Source organism: Budorcas taxicolor, chromosome 5, assembly GCF_023091745.1.
Source record: "Budorcas taxicolor isolate Tak-1 chromosome 5, Takin1.1, whole genome shotgun sequence".
Classification (NCBI taxonomy): Eukaryota; Metazoa; Chordata; class Mammalia; order Artiodactyla; family Bovidae; genus Budorcas; species Budorcas taxicolor.
Genome location: NC_068914.1, coordinates 18,275,876 through 18,295,123, shown reverse-complemented (window position 1 = coordinate 18,295,123; position 19,248 = coordinate 18,275,876). Strand labels below are relative to the sequence as shown.

Below are 19,248 nucleotides of genomic sequence, written 5' to 3'. Positions count from 1 at the left end.
GAAAAAGACCTAAACAGACGTTTCTCCAAAGAAGACATACAGATGGCTAACAAACACATGAAAAGATGCTCAACATCCCTCATTATTAGAGAAATGCAAATCAAAACTACAATCAGATATCACCTCACATTGGTCAGAATGGCCATCATCAAAAAGTCTACAAACAATAAATGCTGGAGAGGGTGTGGAGAAAAGGGAACGCTCTTGCACTGTTGGTGGGAATGTAAATTGATACAGCCACTATGGAAGATGGTATGAAGATTCCTTAAAAAACTAGGAACAAAACCACCATATGACCCAGCAATCCCACTCCTAGGCATGTACCTGAGGAAACCAAAATTGAAAAAGACACATGTATCCCATTGTTCACTGCAGCACTAGTTACAATAGCTAGAACATGGAAGCAACCTAGATGTGCATCGACAGATGAATGGATAAAGAAGTTGTGGTACATACACACAATGGAATATTACTCAGTCATACAAAGGAACACATTTGAGTCAGTTCTGATGAGGCGGATGAACCTAGGACCTATTATACAGAGTGAAGTGAGTCAGAAAGAGAAAGATAAATATCGTATTCTAATGCATATAAATGGAATCTAGAAAAATGGTTCTGAAGAATTTATTGACAGGGCAGCAGTGGAGAAACAGACAGAGAATAGACTCATGGAACCGGGAAGAGGGGAGGAGAGGGTGAGATGTATGGAAAGAGTAACATGGAAATTTACATTGCCATATGTAAAATAGATGGCCACGGGAATTTGCTGTATGGCTCAGCAAACTCAAACAGGGGCTCTGTATCAACCTAGAGGGGTGGGATGGGACGGGAGATGGGAGGGAGCTTCAAAAGAGAGGAGATATACGTATACCTATGGCTGATTCATGTGAGGTTCAACAGAAAAGAACAAAATTCTGTAAAGCAATTATCCTTCAATAAACGAATTTTTAAAAAACCCAGCTTAATAATACTACATAAATAACCATAGAGGTGGTGCTAGGATGTCACCCGAGTCCTGCAGGAAAGGAGGGCTACAGAAGCGTGGGAAACAAGGAGGAAGAGTGAGGTGTGTGCGGCTCCCCGGGCAACCCCCAACTCCGGGCAGGAGGCAGAGCCCCAGGCTCCTCTCATCTCATGAGCCCAGCCCCTGTTTACAGTACAGGACCCTTGGGGGTGGAAAGCCTTTCCCAGACTCAGGCCAGCAAGGCGGGCCGTCCACTCTGGTTGCCTGTGGGCGGCCAGCTTTATGCAATGCCAGCCAACCCCAGCCTCCAGGTGGTTCCTTCACCCCAGAGCCTGCCTTGTCTTTGATTTCATTTTTAACCTCTCTTCCCTGATCTTTTCTTTCTCCTCCTTATTCATCCCTTCCCTCCTTCCTGCTGTCTCTCTGCCTCTCCCTTCTCATCCCTGTCTCCTTTTTGTGTCTGCCTTTTCTCCGTTTTTCTTTTAACTAACTTTTATTGGAGTATAGTTGTTTTATAATGTCGTGTTAGTTTCTGCTGTATAGCAAAGTGGATAGTTACGTGTATACATATGTCCCCTCTTTTTTGGATTTCCTTCCCATTTAGGTCACCACAGAACATTGAGTAGAGTTCCCTGAGCTAGACTGTAGATTCTCATCAGTTCTGTATTTTATACATTGTCGTTTTTCTTTATGTCTCTCTCTTTTCTTATGTGTCTCTCTTTTTCATTCTAGTGTCTCTCCCCTGACATGCTCTCTTTCATTCTCTCTCCTTCTTCAACTTCTATTTTTCTATGAAAAGCTGACAGATTTCAGAACCATTCAGGTTTAAAATCATACCCCAGAATGTACTTCATGCCACCCAACACTATATCCTAAAAATTGGTTAAAATGGTAAGTTGTAGGTTTATGTATATTTCACCAAAATTTTTTAAAGAATCTCAAGAATTTAAAAAGTTAGATTTGGAATCCCGTTCTCACCCAAAATCTTAAAAGAAGAATTTTTAAAAGGAAAAAATAACCTGTATCCCAGCTGCCTCCATGCTCTGGCTGTGTGACCCTGAGGAAGTCATTCAACCTCTCTATGCCTCAGTTCCTCTCCTTATAAACTGGGATATTAACAGAAGGCCCTAGTGAGGATGGAGCAAGGTGGTGCCTACACAGCATTGAGCACACTGCCGGGGCTCGGCAGGTGCTTAATAAATGCCCATTTCCTCCATCTTCCTTCTGGGTTTTTGTTTGCCTCTTTCCTCTGGAAACTTGTTGTTCCTTCTCTGTCCCCCTGACCCCCTCTGGCCCTGAAGGCCCCTCACAGACCCTGTGACTACTGGCAACAGGGTGGCTCTTAGTCCTCTGCTACCAGGCACACAAGCCCTGCCCATCCTAGAAATCAAGGCACCGTTGTCCCCATTAGCTACAAAGAATGGACAATGGTCCAGCAGGCCACACCCTTGGCAGCACTGTGGCTGGTTCCTCCTGCTCCCACCCCTGGCCCTCCCTGGCCCTCCCTGAAGCCCTGGAAACACAGAGGATGACAGAGGGGGCCAACAGAGGCAGGGCAAGCCCACCCAGTAGCTCATGCCAGATCGAGGCAGGCAGCCCAACCCTGGGTGTCAGGTCAGGCACTGCCTGTCATGCTGGGGGACACCTCATCTGGGGCCCAGGTCCAGAAGACTGAAGGCCCCTGGCCTCCCGTCTTCCTGCTGGTGACCACTGCCAAGGTGTCCAGCCCTACTGGGTGGTGGTTTGTCTGTCCAATTCTTGGGTGCTCCTGAAACCTTCTGGATGGATGGCCCCCTTAAGAGAGGCCATTCCTCCAGGCTCCCAGCCTGGTAAGTAAAGGGCGGGGCCCCACTCTCCTACCCCAGACCATGCAGCATCTCTTGGAAGCAAGCACTCTAGGCAGCAGTGGCTGCCTGTGGGCCAGGCACTGCTCCCCCCGACCCCCCGGAAAACCTTCTGCAAGAAGCCTCTTCCCTCCTGGTGCTTCCTGCTAGCAAACTCCTAGCCCCCACCCCCAATTTAGATCCCCTGCCATCAGGAGGGGATTCTTTACTGCCTCAGCTCCCAGTGTAAGGGCCCCCCTCCCTTAGGATGCAGGAGAGTTAAGGCAGTGATTTCATTGGGAGAGGTCCAGAGAGGTGTCATTTATTACCAGGCAGAGCTCTAACCGGGACAAGATGCCTAGTAGCTGATCTCAGCTTTGCTGGCAACTTGCTGTGGGACTTTGGGCCTGCCACCTACCATCTCTGCGTTTCAATTTCTCCCTAGAATTGAATGAGATCCATATGGGCTGCCAGAGTAGATGTGTGTCCAGCCTGGTCTGGGTGCTGTAATTGCCATGACTCATTTAGAATTTACCTTGAGTGTTTTACTCTGATGAGGGAACCAAGGTTCAAAGAGGCTAAGTATCCATAACTTAGCTAAGGTCACACAGATGGGGAGTGAGGGTGGGGCTAGGCTTCAAACCTGTCAAGAACCCATCCAGTCCTCCACCTAACCAGCATGCCATAGTTCCACAAGGTGTACACTCAACATTCCTGCCCTCGAGGGGCTTATCAGAACCCACGCGCAACCAGGAGAGGATGAACTGAGATACCTGATGTCAAGGAGGAGAGGCAGGGCAGTCAGGGAGGGCTTCCTGGAGGAGGCAGTCTCAGTTCTTTCACAAGCTTTGGGAGGAGCTTCAGATGGACACCCTCATCCAGGAGGCTTCATCCCTTACTTGAACGTAGAGCATTTTGTCATTGAGGGAGCGATGGCAAAAGAGTAAATGATTCCTTTTGTGTGTGCCGGTGGATCCAGTTATCCAGGGAACCCCTCGGGCCCCAACAAGGAGCCTTTGAGAGGTTGGAGGGTTCCCAGGAAAAGGGGCCTCCTCTTAGCTTCAGCCCTGCAGTCTCCTGAGCAGTGACCAGAGACCACACGCTTACCTCATATTGGTTGAGCTCGCTGACTGTCCCAGACCCTGGGCCACAGCAGTAAATAGGGCAAAGCCCCACCTCATTCTCCTGCAGGAGATACAGTTAATGCCTGAACATGGCGATACATAGTATAGTTTCAGACCATGGCAGTGCCATGAGGGAGTCGGGCTGGGTGGGGAATGGTAACTGCAGAGACCAGTGTCCAGTGCACCCATGGGAGTGCTGAGTGGTTCTCTGAGAGCTGGTGGGGGTGGGCCAGCATTGAGGGGCTTCCCTCCGAAGTGAGACCTAGCCCGAAGCGGATGCTCACTGGGAGTTCACTGGACACAGAAAGGACAGAGGAAGAGTCCCAGGCAAGGGACTGGATGAGCAAAGGCCCTGTGACTAGGGAGGCTGGGGGAGCATGAGGGCCTCAAAGACACCCAGTGAGGCTGCAGTGGATAGATCGTACAGGGCCTGGAGGCCGCATGGAGGGTCTGGGTCTTTACACTGGGATGGCAGGGACGTAGCAGGGGAGCGGCATGCCACTTGGACCTTTCAGAGAGCACGCGCTGTCCGCAGGGTGGCAAGTGGACTGATGAGGGCAGAGGGCTTGGGTTAGCCATTATTGAGTTTCCAGGTGAGCTGTGGTGGTGGCTTTGGCCAGCCTCGAAGCGGAAGAGATGAGAAAAAGGGAAACAGGAGGCAGTGGGAGAGGAGCCCCCAGGACTGGAGGAGGGGGAGTGAGATGTCATGGTCCCACATCCTGTGTCTCCTGCCCTCAGACCTGCCCCCGCCCCCCGCATCTCTCTCCTCCTCCCAGGCCTGCCCCCCACCCACCACACCTCTCTCCTCCTCCCAGGCCTGCAGGTGCGAGAGGTGCAGATCGAGGTGTCGCGGCAGCAGGTAGAGGAGCTGTTCGGGCTGGAGGACTACTGGTGCCAGTGTGTAGCCTGGAGCTCTGCGGGCACCACCAAGAGTCGCCGGGCCTACGTCCGCATCGCATGTACGCTGCCCAGACGCCCCAACCCCGCTCCTTTGGGCCCTCTCCCCTTTCCCTGTGGATCCCGGAGGGAGAGTTCTACACACAGACATGAGGGCACAGGGGCCACCAGCTCAGAGGAAGGCTCCAAGACCCAGAGCCTGTGCCACCTTTGGCCAGAATTTCTAATGACCCTTTTGCCTACTTATTTATATAACAAAGCCATCAGCTTCCCTAGTCATCATGTGCAGAGGATCCCAGAGTTAGGGCGGGAACTTGGTTCCCCTCAGTCTACCTGGTAAGGTCCCTATCTTGGAGAAGAGATTCCCCTGGTAAAGGCCGGGAGTCCTGGTGAAATTTCCTTGGTGTGTACTGCCACCTGTTGGCTAGAAGGGGGCACTTCAGGATCGAGCTCTGCCTGACTGGCCTCCTCCCTGTCCTGGCCTGACGGTGCCTTGGAACCCTTTCCCTTCTCCCAGACCTGCGCAAGAACTTTGATCAGGAGCCTCTGGGCAAGGAAGTGCCCCTGGACCATGAAGTTCTCCTGCAGTGCCGCCCACCGGAGGGGGTGCCTGTGGCTGAGGTGAGTGAGGGCGTGGGAAATACTGGGCATGGCAGAGGCCACCCAGGTGTGGTGTTTACCGCCAGCCACGGTAACTCAGCCTCCCAGAGCCCTCCCGTTTTACAGAGGAAAGAACTGCCATCTCTTTAGAACTTGGTACATCCCAGATCCCAGCTGGGCCCTCCACAGGCATAATCTAACCTCATGGATGGGGCAGAACTGGGGAAGGAACCCCCAGGACTCCTTGGGCTGACCCCAGGCTCGGTCTCCTGCAAGGGGAGTGGCTGCACACACCATCTCCCAGAAGCCAAGAACCCAGCTTTATGGACACCAGAGAGTCTCACGATGCGCGTGTCTGAGTTCATCACACCTTCTGGTGCCACATGTGCATCCCTGGGTGATGCCCACCTGTCCCCTCACTGCCCTGCTTGTATTCCAGACCTGCTCCCTCTCTCCCACTCCGGTGGTCCTGGAGTCAGAGCAGGGCGTGGGGAAACAGCTTTGCTGCCAGGGACCTTAGTAGCACAGGGTTGGGAAGATGGACCTCTGGGCTTCCAGCTCCGAATCAGACATCAGAATCTCGGCTCTAATCACTCCCCCCAGCCCAGGCCACCATCTGGAAATGAACTCAGACTCCCTTCATGACAGGTACCCTCATGGGGCTCCCACATGTGCCCAGCACCTGGCACAGTGGTCCTCATAGCAACCCATGTCATCCCATCTTACGGCTGGGAGCACAGCACTGGGACGGGCGAAGCGGTCAACCAGGGTCACCCAGCTAGTGAGTGGTGGAGCTGGGATTTGCGCACCCAGAGCTGCTAAAATGGGGACCCTGTTTTTAATCACCTGCCAGGCCTCTTACCGTGACTAAGGGAGTCGGTTTACAGAGTTAATGATGAAGACACGCATTTATTTAGTACTTACTGTGAGCCAGGCATGTGCTCCACACTTCTATATATGGATTCATTTCATCCTCACAGTAGCCCTTTGGATAGTGCTACTGAATATCAACTTATAGCTGATGAAACGGGCTGAGTGGAAGTCCCTTCCCAAGGCCGCCAGCTGGTGGCTGGTCTTCTTAACCACTGTGTTCTGCAGTGTCCCGCACAGTGCCTGGCCTGTAGAGGCCCTGCTTCCTGGGTCACCACCAAGGTTGGACAGGGATAGAACTGCTGGCCTATTTAGTGCAGACTTCCCCACCTACCCCCTGCAGAGAGGGCCCAGTCTCCAGGGTGCAGGGATCAGGCACTGGCCCTCACACCCCCAACCCCTCCCTTGCAGGTGGAATGGCTCAAGAATGAGGACATCATCGACCCCACCCAGGACACCAACTTCCTGCTCACCATCGACCACAACCTCATTATCCGCCAGGCCCGCCTGTCGGACACGGCCAACTACACCTGCGTGGCCAAGAACATCGTGGCAAAGCGCCGCAGCACCACGGCCACCGTCATTGTCTACGGTGTGGCCCAGAGTGGGCGGTGGGGAGAGGGCACGTGGTGGAGGTGGGCGGGAACCTGGGGCTATATAGCCCACCTGACCCTGTTCTACCCAAAAGCCAGCAGGACCCTGGTGAACAGGTGGGGAGGAGGAGGCCCAAGAGAGGAGAGGTAGCTTCTCCAAGCTCACACAGCAAATTTATTGGTGAGGCCAGGCACTCCTGGGCCCCCAGCCAGGATCACTCGCCCCTTCTCAAGCCTTTTGCTTATCCCTGAAGAAGACCCAGTTCTCTGGGAGTCAGGGCTGAGGCAGGGCCCACTTGGGATCCCTATCCCCAAGCGCAGAGTTCAGGACTGCTGCTTGGGCCCCTCAGTAATTCCTTGCTGTCCCCTTAAGTGGGAGGGTAGAGCCATGGCTGAGATGAGTGTTGTAGATAGAACCCTGTACTGCGTTCCAGTTACAGACACCCCCCATTCCTCAAGGGGAGACCTTGGGTGCCAGCCCTCTCTGGACCTCTACTTGCCATTGTACAGAAAGGCAGGGAGTCATTGGTTCCCCTCTGGTCCTGAGTGCAACCCAGGTCTGCCTGCTGGTGTCTGAGTCCCCAGCCTTGATGGCAGAAGGGTCCAACTCCAGAAGGCCAGTCTTCAGTAGAGGGGCCTCCTCAGGGCTGTGGGATGGGGCCTGGGGGCCCCACAGGGTGAAGAGCCAGGCCAGCTGGGTGACACCTACTACCCTCACAGTGAACGGTGGCTGGTCCAGCTGGGCAGAGTGGTCGCCCTGCTCTAACCGCTGTGGCCGCGGCTGGCAGAAGCGCACGCGGACCTGCACCAACCCTGCCCCACTCAACGGAGGCGCCTTCTGCGAGGGCCAGGCCTTCCAGAAGACTGCCTGCACCACCGTGTGCCCAGGTAAGGCCGCAAGCCAGGTGGCACCGCACTCGCGCCCAGCCCTGCCTTCTGTGCTGTGTGTGTGTGTGCACTGCTGTTGTGCACATGTGGCCGTGTGTGCAGGCGCCTGTGCGTGCCCATGTGCCCATGGACCACACGCTGTGTCCCCACAGTGGACGGCGGGTGGACAGAGTGGAGCAAGTGGTCAGCCTGTAGCACCGAGTGTGCGCACTGGCGCAGCCGCGAGTGCATGGCGCCCCCACCCCAGAACGGAGGCCGCGACTGCAGCGGGACACTGCTCGACTCCAAGAACTGCACTGATGGGCTGTGCGTGCAGAGTGAGTCGTCAGAGGCCGGGGCCCAGGGTGGCGGCTCTGGAGCCAGATGAGCCCCCCACCCAGCCCCCATCGCCTGGCCTGCACTGAAGCAGTCCCTTGGGCCCTGCCCGCCCGCCAGGCTGTCATCTCATCCACGCATCTCCCCATCACCCTCTCTACCACCCTCTCCCTGTCATCTGTGTCATTGTCTTTCTTTCCCTTTATTTCCCTCGACAGATAAGAAAACTCTAAGTGACCCCAAGAGCCACCGTAAGTCCCGTTTCATGGCTGTCCTCTTTCCTCTGGGGGGACCCCGGGTTTTCCTTGGCTGACTTGTTCAAGGGGTAGAGTGCAGGGCAGGGCAAGAGGCAGGGAGAGTTGAGGGTGCCCCTACAAGCTCTGTGGGGCTCCCAGCGCCCAGCACTGCATGTGGCATGGTCTCCATCACCGTCAAACGGGCAGACCCTCGGCCGAAAGGAGGGCCCCCAGGCACTGTCTTGCCCTTCTCATTATAGGAGAGGAATCTGAGTCTCAGAGAGAAGGGACTTACCCGAGGATCCAGTTACAAACGGAACCTAAATATTTGGCCAGAGCTGCTCCTAGCCCCACCCCTCGGTTTTCCTCTGCCGGGTGGGGCCTGCACGGTGAGAGGCACTGGGAGGGGTAGGTGTGTGCAGGCCCACACCTACCCCTCCCAGTGCCTCTCACCGTTCCCTCCAGCAGCCAACGGACACCTCCTAGGTCCCTGGGACACCCGCTGCCCTGCATCAGCCCCCAGGGGCTGTTCTGCAGCTTGGGCAGATTGGCCTGCAGTAATTAAGCCACAATTTCCAAATAATTCCAGAATTATAAAATCGGTAGTGAGGCCCTGAATGCAGCTCACAGCGGGGGCAGACGGGTGACTGATTAGATATTGTAAATCACCAGGCAAGTGACCACCCCCCATGATAGCGATGATGTGATGAGGCAGAGCCCCCAGGGAGATGGGAGCCCAGCCCTGGGGACCTTCTCTGGCAGCTCTCCCGGGGAGCCCAAGAATGAGGAGAGGTAGAGGTCCAGCAGGTGGTGGAATCAGCCAAACCTCAGGGCTGAGGGCCCTGCCCGACCTTGCTGAAGCTCAGAAATCCCCCCAGTTCAGGCAGGAAAGCCGGCCTCCCTCTCTGAGGGCCCTGGGGGTTGGGGGAGAGTAGACAGGGGCTTCCCAGAGCTCCCAGAGGAAATGGGGCGGGGTGGGGTCAGCCGTCTTGGCTCTGCTGCGGTGTCCAGTGTAGTAGCCGCTAGACGTGTGTGGCTTGAAATTTCTATTTATCTTAGCTGAAAATAAATATGTCTAAAAACTCTTTTCCTCAGCCAAGCCAGCCGCATTTTAGTTGTTTAATAACCACACGTGGCTGGCAGCTGTCATGGGAAACAGCGTAGACATGGGATACGCCATCATCCTAGAAAGTTCTGTTGGACAGAACACCTCTCTGCCTGGCTGTGTGGAGCTGGTTCTAGCTATGCAGCAGCCTGCACTGCCCACTGTCCAGAGCGGGGTGTCCTCCAGCCTAGCAGCCTGTCTGGGGTGGGGGGTATAACCTAGGGTTGCCTCTCTGAGCCCCTTCCTTCCCTTCCAGCTCTCCCTTCCCTTCCCTCCTCTCCATCCATCACCATGCATCTCATTCTCCTCCTGCTTCCCCTCCCCCTCCCGCCCTCAGCCCAGAATGGAAATGAGCTCAGAGTGGCTACTTGCAGAGATTTCTGGGAACCAGGACCTTGGGTCCTACGAAGGTTGCTGCAGGCTGCAAGTGAGGCCCTGGGTTTACTCTCACCTTGAATGGGACACTCTGTGGCCCCCTGATTTTGAGCCACAGGCCCTGTCACCTCCTGAGCAGAGAGCAGTGACCTCAGTCTTGGGAGTGTCCACTCCAAGAGTGCCTGTGCCTCTCCTTACTACACTGGGAAGGAAGCAGAGCATGGGGGCAGGGGCATTTAGACCGGTAAACTTATAGAGACTGATGCTCAGAGAGGTTCAAGGCTTGCCTGCGGTCACCAGCCTGTCTGGCAGGGCTCAGATTTAAACCTAGGACAGCGCCAGTCTGTCCCAGGCCCTGCCTCTCCCCGGGGACCAAGGGAATCTCTGGCTCCCCCAAGGCCTGGGTCTCTGCCCCCTGCCCCTCACTCAGCCCTCCTGTCCCCACAGTCCTGGAGACCTCGGGGGACATGGCGCTGTATGCAGGCCTCGTGGTGTCCATCTTCGTGGTGGTGGCTGTCCTCATAGTGGTGGCGGTGGTGGTGTACCGCCGCAACTGCCGGGACTTTGACACCGACATCACTGACTCATCCGCCGCCCTCACCGGCGGCTTCCACCCAGTCAACTTCAAGACTGCAAGGCCCAGTGAGGACCTGGGAACACCTGGGGTGGTGGGTGCGGGCAGGGTCCCCAGGGGGCTTGGCAGCCAGGCAAGCCAGACCAGAGCAGAGGCGCCTGACTCCCTCCTGAGGTTTCTCTAGAGTTTTTTTATTTTTTTATTTTATTTTTTTAATTTAAATTTTATTTTTTTACAATACTGTATTGGTTTTGCCATACATTGACATGAAGCCACCACAGGTGTACGTGAATTTTTTCAAATAAAGATCACTGGACAAGTATGGATGAGAGCGATGCAGGAAAGAGAAGAAATAACTCAGGTGGCAAGTCCCTAAGCTTCCTGCCTCCGTTGGCAGTGGAACCTTTCAGAGCTGGAATCTGGGTGGGATTTTGTGAAAGAAGGGCCCCCAACAGTAGCAGAGGGTGGGATGGGGCCAGGGAGGCACCGCAGGCTGAGTCTGACTGTGGCCCCGCCCTGCAGACAACCCACAGCTCCCGCACCCATCCGTGCCTCCTGACCTCACTGCCAGCGCCAGCATCTACCGTGGGCCAAAGTACGCCCTGCAGGACTCAGCCGACAAGATCCCCATGACCAACTCGCCGCTGCTGGACCCGCTGCCCAACCTCAAGATCAAGGTCTACAGCTCCGGCACCACCGGCTCTGGGCCAGGCCTGGCAGACGGGGCCGACCTGCTGGGAGTCCTGCCGCCCGGCACGTACCCTGGTGACTTTGCCCGGGACACCCACTTCCTGCACCTGCGCAGTGCCAGCCTCGGCTCCCAGCAGCTCCTGGGTCTGCCCCGTGACCCGGGGAGCAGTGTCAGCAGCACCTTTGGCTGCCTGGGCGGGAGGCTCAGCATCCCTGGCACAGGTGAGTTCCTGCTCTGCTTGCCCGTCAGCCTGGCCTCGGCATGTTCCCCTCTAGACAGTCCAACATTCACCCAGCCAAATATAGGACTTCCTGGTCCCATTTCACAGACATGAGAAGTGAGGCCCAAGGGGATAAAGTGATGATAAATGAAGACCTGAGGTCCAGGCCTGCCTCTGCCTCGCTAGGGGAGGCAATCTCGCTAAACCTCAATTTCACTATCAAGTAAGTGGGAAAGAATACTGCCATGTAGTCAAGAAACCACAGGGTGCTGTTAAAAAGACAGGGCTGCCCAGCTCAGGTTGCATAGCCAGCAGTTGACAGTTTCCCCGTGTCATACCCTGAGCTAGGCTGGGGCTGGAACCACCCCTTTGGCCTCCAGGACTCTGGCCTATCTCTATATCCCATTGCAATGCCTCCCCTGTGTGGTCCCTCTGGACAGCCCCACTGTGGTCAGTGAAAGGCCAGGGGCCTTTCCTGGCACCCAACCACTCTCCCCATGCCTTGCTGGTAATCACCAGGATCTCAGAAGATGTCTTTCTCTCTCTATTCCAAGCTGGAGGCCAACCCCTCAACCCCTGTGCTAAGGTCCTGGACTCCTTCTAGCCCCTCCCTACTGACCTCTCTCTCCCACTAGGGGTCAGCCTGCTGGTGCCCAATGGAGCCATCCCCCAGGGCAAGTTCTATGAGATGTACCTCCTCATCAACAAGGCAGAAAACACCCTGTGAGTAGAGAGACCCAGCCCCAGCCTGGCTGCCCCCTGCTTAGCCTGTCTCCCTGCTGCTTGCCCACCTTGGGCTCAAGTATATCCCCTTCTAAACCCAGTGCCAAGACCAGAGATAGTTCTCCAAGGAAGACATTGCTTGATATTTGTTCCCATTTAAGTCATGCAAAACCAGCTCAACAAATCATAAAACTGAAAGCCAGATGACCAGCTGGCTACAGTATGACAAAGAGCTAATATCCTAACTGTATGAAGAGGTTTGGGAGACCAGTAAGAAAAACTGAACATCTCAGTACAAAAATGGGCACAGGGTATGAACGAGTGATTCACACACACAATGTCACACATACAGATGCATGCACACATACACACAGGGGCCAGGAGGTTATGAGAAAATGTTCAACTTAATTTGAAATCGGAGAAATAGTGAAAGAAAGAGCTATGAGGCACTGGAAGTTTCCCTGCTTGTGAATTTGCAAAGATATTTTCAAATGTCATAGTACCTTCATGCTGGCAAGAGTGTGGGAACACAGCCCTCCCATGGCACGTTGGTGGGAGTGTGGATGGGTACCAGTTTTCCAGAGGGCTTTTTAGCAGTACCTATCCACAGCATCTGCAGAGTGCAGAATCTTTGAAAATAGGAGCAAAGGTTTGGCTATGAGAATGTTGCAATGTAATAGCAGAAATCTAGAAACGATTTCAAGGCCTGTGCCATTTTTCCTTAACTCTGGGAGCCCCAGGGATACAGAACTGCCTTCTCTCACCCCAGCAGCCAGGGCAGGGGGGAGCCCAGCCCCGCTTCCTCACTGCCTCTCTCTCACCCTCCACCCCGCCCCAGCCCGCTTTCAGAAGGGACCCAGACAGTATTGAGCCCCGCAGTGACCTGCGGGCCCACGGGCCTCCTGCTGTGCCGCCCTGTCATCCTCACAGTGCCCCACTGTGCAGAAGTCAGTGCTGGCAATTGGATTTTCCAGCTCAAGACCCAGGCCCATCAGGGCCACTGGGAGGTGAGGAGGCAAGGCTGGGGGGCCTTGGGATCTGAAAGCCCCTTTCATCCTGGCCCAACCTGGATGGACCCCTTCCAGGGCCTTGGCTGGAGGCAGCCCGACCACTTCACCCCCACCCTCTGTGACCCTACAGGAAGTGGTGACCCTGGATGAGGAGACCCTGAATACTCCCTGCTACTGCCAGCTGGAGGCCAGGTCCTGCCACATCCTGCTGGACCAGCTGGGCACCTACGTGTTCACGGGTGAGTCTTACTCCCGCTCGGCAGTCAAGCGGCTCCAGCTGGCCATCTTTGCCCCGGCCCTCTGCACCTCCCTGGAGTACAGCCTCAGAGTCTACTGCCTGGAGGACACGCCTGTAGCGCTGAAGGTAAGGCCAGACCATGGACGCCCGCGCAGGCCCACACACTGCAGGTGCCTCGCCCACAGCCAGCCCACTGCATGGTACCTTCCAGTACTCCCTCCCCAGGATCATGGCACCTGCCAGGCATCCTCTGCCAGCCTCAGCCTCATCCAGTCATTCCTTCATTCCTCAAACATTGAAATGGCATCAGACCCTCGTGATACAGAGATGAGTCGGGCACAGTTCAGCCCTCACCAAGCTGCGGGCTAGAGGTGGAGCCACGCCTGAGCATCACTGATGCAGGGCTGCGGGAGCATCAGCCTGGGGATACGGGCTGGCGGGGCTTGGTTGTTGGGGAGGGGGTCTGCCCAACAGCCTTCTCAGAGCTGACCTTGGCCCTAAGCTCGCAAGGACAGGTGGGAGCTCCAGGCAGAGAAGGGAGAAGGGCATTCCGGGAGACAGAAGAGTTTAAGCAGAGGCAGGTGTGGTGTCCTGTGTGCCAAAGCGTGCTGGGGTATGAGAGCCGGGGCTCGAGAGATGGCAGGGCTCGGCCTCCCAACAGCCTTGGGGTCATGCCAAGGAATTTGGAAGCCATCCAGTGGGTCGGGGCAGAAACCTGGTGGACACTTACTCACAGGTGCTGTCTTGAAAGCTACATTGTGGGGAAGGATAGACAAAAGACTGGGAGGCTGCAGCCAGGCCTTCCGCTGGACCCTGGACAACAGGCAGGCAAGGGGGCTGAACTCTGTTTAGTTAGTAGAATGGACAGAAGCAGTGACCAATGGAGAGAGTAAGGGGAGGTGAGGAAGGGTCAGGACTGACAGCCAAGCTCCTAGTGTGTGCAGAACAGTGGATAGTGCCCCTAAGTGAGGGGGTCATGGCAGATGAGGAGGGGTTCAGGGCAGGTAGAGAGGATTTCAGCACCTGCAACCTGATAACTCAGGTGTTAGTACCTCCCTGTCTCCCTAGCCTCTAAGACCCTGTCCATTCTCTGCTCACCCTCCCAGCGGCTCCCAGGACCTCAGTCTCATCCTGCCACAGTGGGAGAGCACAGACCCTTGGCCCTGTTTAAACCCCTTTTCCTTTTCATCTTTCTGTCTCCCGGCTCTGTGAAGCCTCCTCCGCTCCTGTGGCTCCAGGGAAGGGCTCCTGTGGCTTCTTCCATCCGTGGGCTGTGGGCTCTTCTAGCTCCTTTGCTTCCTGGCCTCATGTGACTCGTCTCAGACTCCAAGTTGCTGACTGATGCAACACAGGTGCAAAGGCCTCATGGGAGAGAGTCTCCTCCTGAGACCAGGCTGACCTGAAATTCCAGGAGGCCCGTAATGGGTTAGAGGCTCTGGGGAAATGTTCTTGCAGCCTGGATCTCTTGGTACTAGGGCACTGGCTAACATCCAGTTATGGTCAGAGAATGGAATGGAGATCAAGAGGGAAGTTGCCACATGTTGGTTTGATGTCATTCTTTGTTTATTCAGTCTCTGTCCATCCATCCAGTCATCCAGCCATCACTCACCAATCCATTTATCTTTGCTTCCTTCTTCTGTTTACACACCCATCCATTTGTATTTTCATCTACACATCATTTTGTCTGTCTGTATCTATCCACCCATCTATTTGTCAACCTGTCTATTGAGCCATCCATGTGTCTATTTGGTCATCTATAAATCCATCCATCCATCCTCTTGTCCCACTATCTGTCCATTCATTAATCCATTTTTCTGTCTATCCACCCATACATCCACCCACACAGTAAGTTTTCTTTGAGTACTTACCAAATGTCCAGTCCTGTGCCTCGGATGGACCCTGCCCTCAATGTTACAGCCTGGTTCCCTCTGCCCACATGCGTCCCCAAGGCTCAAACCTGCAGCAAGAAAGAGCCTGTTGGCCCAATGTGATGGGCTCCTCTTTCTCATCGCTCCCTGGCCCACAGGAGGTTCTGGAGCTGGAACGGACGCTGGGTGGCTACCTAGTGGAGGAGCCAAAACCCTTGCTGTTTAAGGATAGTTACCATAACCTGCGCCTCTCCCTCCACGACATCCCCCATGCCCACTGGAGGAGCAAGCTGCTGGCCAAGTACCAGGTGAGGGCTGGGCCTAAGGAGGGAGAGGGGTGGAGCTGGGGAGGGGCTGCCCAGAGAAGACCAATCCCTCCTCCCACCTACCCTCTCTGACCTGCAGCCCTGGTCCCCACACCCACCCTTGTGTCTCCCTCTTTCTCCCCCAGTACCCCAGTCATACACTCCCACGCACACTGTCTGTATGCATCATCTGTAAAGAGGTCTTACCATCTCTAAGAGCATTCATGCCTGCCAGATTGTCCAGACTAATCTCTGATGGTCACACCCCTCTGCCCATGCCCATCTGTGTGAAGCTATTGAGTCCACAAGGCTTCCCAGTCCCACAGTCTCACACACACATAAGTACACACACACACACAGAGTCATATATTCAGACTCGTGCCTTCTTGCCCGTATACTCTCTTTCTCAGTTGGAGGGCCCTTGCTTAGCTCTTCTTCCTCTGCCTACCTGGATGGGAAGGTCCTAGCCTTCCCTGAGGCTGGTCCCCTCCCCTGCCCATGCCTCCGTTCCCTGAGGGCAGGGCCAGCTGGCCTCACCTCCTTAACCCTGCCTGCCTCCCCCAGGAGATCCCCTTCTATCACATTTGGAGTGGCAGCCAGAAGGCCCTGCACTGCACCTTCACGCTGGAGAGGCACAGCCTGGCCTCCACGGAGCTCACCTGCAAGATCTGCGTGCGGCAGGTGGAGGGGGAGGGCCAGATATTCCAGCTTCATACCACGCTGGCAGAGGTGAGGGCCAGAGTGTGGACACCCCGTGGGGATGGGCGCTACAGGGCGCAGACCCGAGGCTCCCCCTCATCTGGGGGAAGGGCCACCTCCCACAGAACTGTGCCCTCACCCCCCATGTCTGAGCTGGGACGTGCTCACTCTTGGCCAACAGCTGTGACTTACTGAGTGCAAGCCTGGGCCTGACCTGCACCAAATCTCACATCTTCACAACCACCAGGGAGACAGATACAAGGATTCCCACCTGGGAGATGAGAAAAGATTTAATGGCGGGCAGGGATCGTGGCTCTTCTATCTCCATGATAACCCAGATTGCAGTTCTCCAGCACTATAACCCAGACTGAGGCTTATAAAACCTGAGGCACCCCGGGGGACAGTGCTGGGCACTCCCTGCCGTGCAGTGGAGAGAGTGCTGGAAGCCGTCTAGACCCAGCCCTGTCACTGACTCACCATGTGACCATAGTCACTTCCCCTGTCTAGACTTCATTTTTGCTTGTGTAAAAGTGGGTCCACGTGGATGAGACTGTGGCTGAGGCCCTCGTGGCTTTGTAATCACGAGACAGCATCAGCACTGGCCCGCCGTTAGCATGTGCCCTGAGGCTGGGGAAGGGTGTGCCGCCCCAGTCCTGGAGAGCTCACCTTCCAGGGGATGAGGCCTTTGAGCAGCTGAGCCCACCCAGAGCACAGAGAGGTGCCGGAGACTCCCCGAGCTCAGTCCCTGGGCAGGCAGGCTGGAGGGACAGATGCCCCGTGGCACTGCACACAGGGAGCCCTCTCCCCATCTCACCCTTGCTTCCTGTCCTTCCAGACGCCCGCTGGCTCCCTAGACGCCCTCTGCTCCGCTCCCAGCAGTGTGGTCACCACCCAACTGGGACCCTACGCCTTCAAGATCCCCCTGTCCATCCGCCAGAAGATATGCAACAGCCTGGATGCCCCCAACTCACGTGGCAACGACTGGCGGCTGTTGGCACAGAAGCTCTCCATGGACCGGTGAGTGTGAAGATGGTCTGCCGGGCTGGGACCACAGCTGCCCCTCTCCCGGTGTCCGCATGGGGTAAGCAGCCTGATAGTGGTTCCTTGAAGAGCATCATGCTCAGAGTGCCAGCCCGTGAGAATGAGGTCAAGCCAGGATACCAGCCAGGTATGATCAGCAGCAGCAGCCCTGTGCCCAGAACATCAGGTGTTCTGGAAATGCTTGCGGGTGGCAGAATCCATCGAGGTGTCAGAACTCTTCTGGAGAGCTTAAAATGCTGGACAAATATAATGGCAATAGTCATCCTCAGTGGGGCTCAAAGAGGAGCAGTGTATGGCCTGGGGCCATACAGCCTGCAAGCAGAGGGTCTGGGACTCAGACCCAGGACTGTGGGGGTCCAGAGCCCACAGTCCCGGTGCTCTGGGGAGGTCCTCCCAGGGGCCGCGGGTTGAGGGGCCCCTGGGAGGGGCTGAGCATCTGGGGAGCCCAGGGTCCTTCTCCTTCCCTCCATCAGGTACCTGAACTACTTTGCCACCAAAGCAAGCCCCACGGGTGTGATCCTGGACCTCTGGGAAGCTCTGCAGCAGGACGACGGGGACCTCAACAGCCTGGCGAGTGCCTTGGAGGAGATGGGCAAGAGCGAGATGCTGGTGGCTATGGCCACCGATGGGGAGTGCTGAGCTGGCCTGCACCTGCGGGCTGGGAGGCACCAGCGGGAGGCGGGCACAGGCAGGCCCAGGGCAGCCTCCTGGGGGGCAGCTGGGCCTCCTCTGCCCCCAAGCTCACAGCCAGAATCGCCCCTCCTCCTCCTCCCCCACCTTGCCCCACCCACAGACCACAACCAGCCTTAGGAGATCCATGGACTTCGTTGTTGGGAGGACTCAGCGGTCCTTCTCCACCCCATGCTGTCTCTCCTGACCTCAGACCTCTGTGCAGGAAGAGGGAGGGGCCAGGCCCTCTGGAGGCAGCTAGGGGAACAAGGAGGTGGCCCTCCCACCCTCAGACCCGGGAACTCTCGGGGCACCTGTTTTAGCTGTGTTCTTTATTCTCTTCCTCGGTTATTGATTCTCCCTCCTCCCTCTCCGTTCACACCGTTTTCCTCTTTGAAGAGTCAAGTACAATTCAGAGAAACTGCTTTCTCCTGTCCATACGTGAAAAGGAAGAGGAAAGAAAGAAAGCTTCCAACCACTAGTAAGGCTCAAAAAAAAAAAAGAAAAACACCAAAACCACAAGGGAAAGGAAAACCCAGTTTCTTAGGAAACGCAAATGATTTATTATCCAGATATTTGGATAAGTTCTTTTTAAGAAAAAAAAAAAATGAAAATGAAAAAACAACACACAAAAATAGAAAACGCTTTTCTTGAGTGTGGGTGTGGGCGTGCTTGTGATTCTGGCCAGCAGCCTGTGTGTGTGTACGTGTGTAAGAGAGAGAGAGAATCAGAGAGAGAGACTGAATAGGAACCCTTTGCTGCTAATGATTCATCTTAGACTAAATTCTAACAAGCCCTCAGCTTCCGCACTTCTCCAGGGTCAGATGAGGTCTGAGCCGTGGTCCCGTGTTTCTGAAATCTTAAACAGATGCTGAATCAGTAAAGCCAAGGAGGCCTGAGGTCTGTTTTGGGGTGGGGTCCTGCCTCCCTCTCACAGCCCCAGGCAGGTGCCCCCATGGCTCCTCCGGGTTCCCAGGAATCCAGATTAAAAGGATCTGGGGTGGAAAAAGTGGGTGGGCCAGCCCAGCCAGGGAGTACTATGGTCTGGGGGCTCCTGGAGAAGGGACGTGGCCCAGAGAGGGTCCTCGCAGAGAAGGGAGTCAGGGATGAGAATCCCCTGTGGACACCTCTCTTCCCCTACCCCAAGGTGGGGCCAGCTGGGACACCCCAGCCTCTAGACCAGGTGGGCTGGAGCAGGTGGGCCTTCTCTTAAGCCCAGGAATCCAGGATCTGCCCTTCCCTAGCAGATTCCCTTCCATTTCTCCTTCTGTAAAACAGAAAGGGAGGATAGGATGGGCTCTCCTGCTTCAGAAGCCTGAGCTCCTGGGGGTGGTGTGGCTTTGAGGAACGTGTGAGCAGCCAGCCTTGTGGGCGGCGTGGGAGGCAGGGAGGCGGCTGGTCTGGCTGTGCTTTGCACACC

The 19,248-nt window shown here is 55.6% G+C and overlaps 1 protein-coding gene across 1 annotated transcript in view; it reads left to right on the top strand.

Moving 5' to 3' along the window:
- Nucleotides 1-18,738, top strand: part of UNC5B (unc-5 netrin receptor B) — an 88,099-nt gene extending 69,361 nt beyond the window's left edge. Inside the window, exons 3-17 of the mRNA XM_052640041.1 lie at nucleotides 4,727-4,870; nucleotides 5,326-5,429; nucleotides 6,690-6,870; nucleotides 7,592-7,759; nucleotides 7,912-8,076; nucleotides 8,293-8,325; nucleotides 10,238-10,432; nucleotides 10,887-11,276; nucleotides 11,911-11,998; nucleotides 12,837-13,005; nucleotides 13,139-13,372; nucleotides 15,273-15,422; nucleotides 15,984-16,148; nucleotides 16,954-17,135; nucleotides 17,633-18,738. Coding sequence (XP_052496001.1) covers nucleotides 4,727-4,870; nucleotides 5,326-5,429; nucleotides 6,690-6,870; nucleotides 7,592-7,759; nucleotides 7,912-8,076; nucleotides 8,293-8,325; nucleotides 10,238-10,432; nucleotides 10,887-11,276; nucleotides 11,911-11,998; nucleotides 12,837-13,005; nucleotides 13,139-13,372; nucleotides 15,273-15,422; nucleotides 15,984-16,148; nucleotides 16,954-17,135; nucleotides 17,633-17,798 — 2,534 coding nt within the window. The 3' untranslated portion in view covers nucleotides 17,799-18,738. The remainder of the gene's footprint in view (nucleotides 1-4,726; nucleotides 4,871-5,325; nucleotides 5,430-6,689; nucleotides 6,871-7,591; nucleotides 7,760-7,911; nucleotides 8,077-8,292; nucleotides 8,326-10,237; nucleotides 10,433-10,886; nucleotides 11,277-11,910; nucleotides 11,999-12,836; nucleotides 13,006-13,138; nucleotides 13,373-15,272; nucleotides 15,423-15,983; nucleotides 16,149-16,953; nucleotides 17,136-17,632) is intronic.
- The last annotated feature ends 510 nt before the right edge of the window (nucleotides 18,739-19,248 follow it).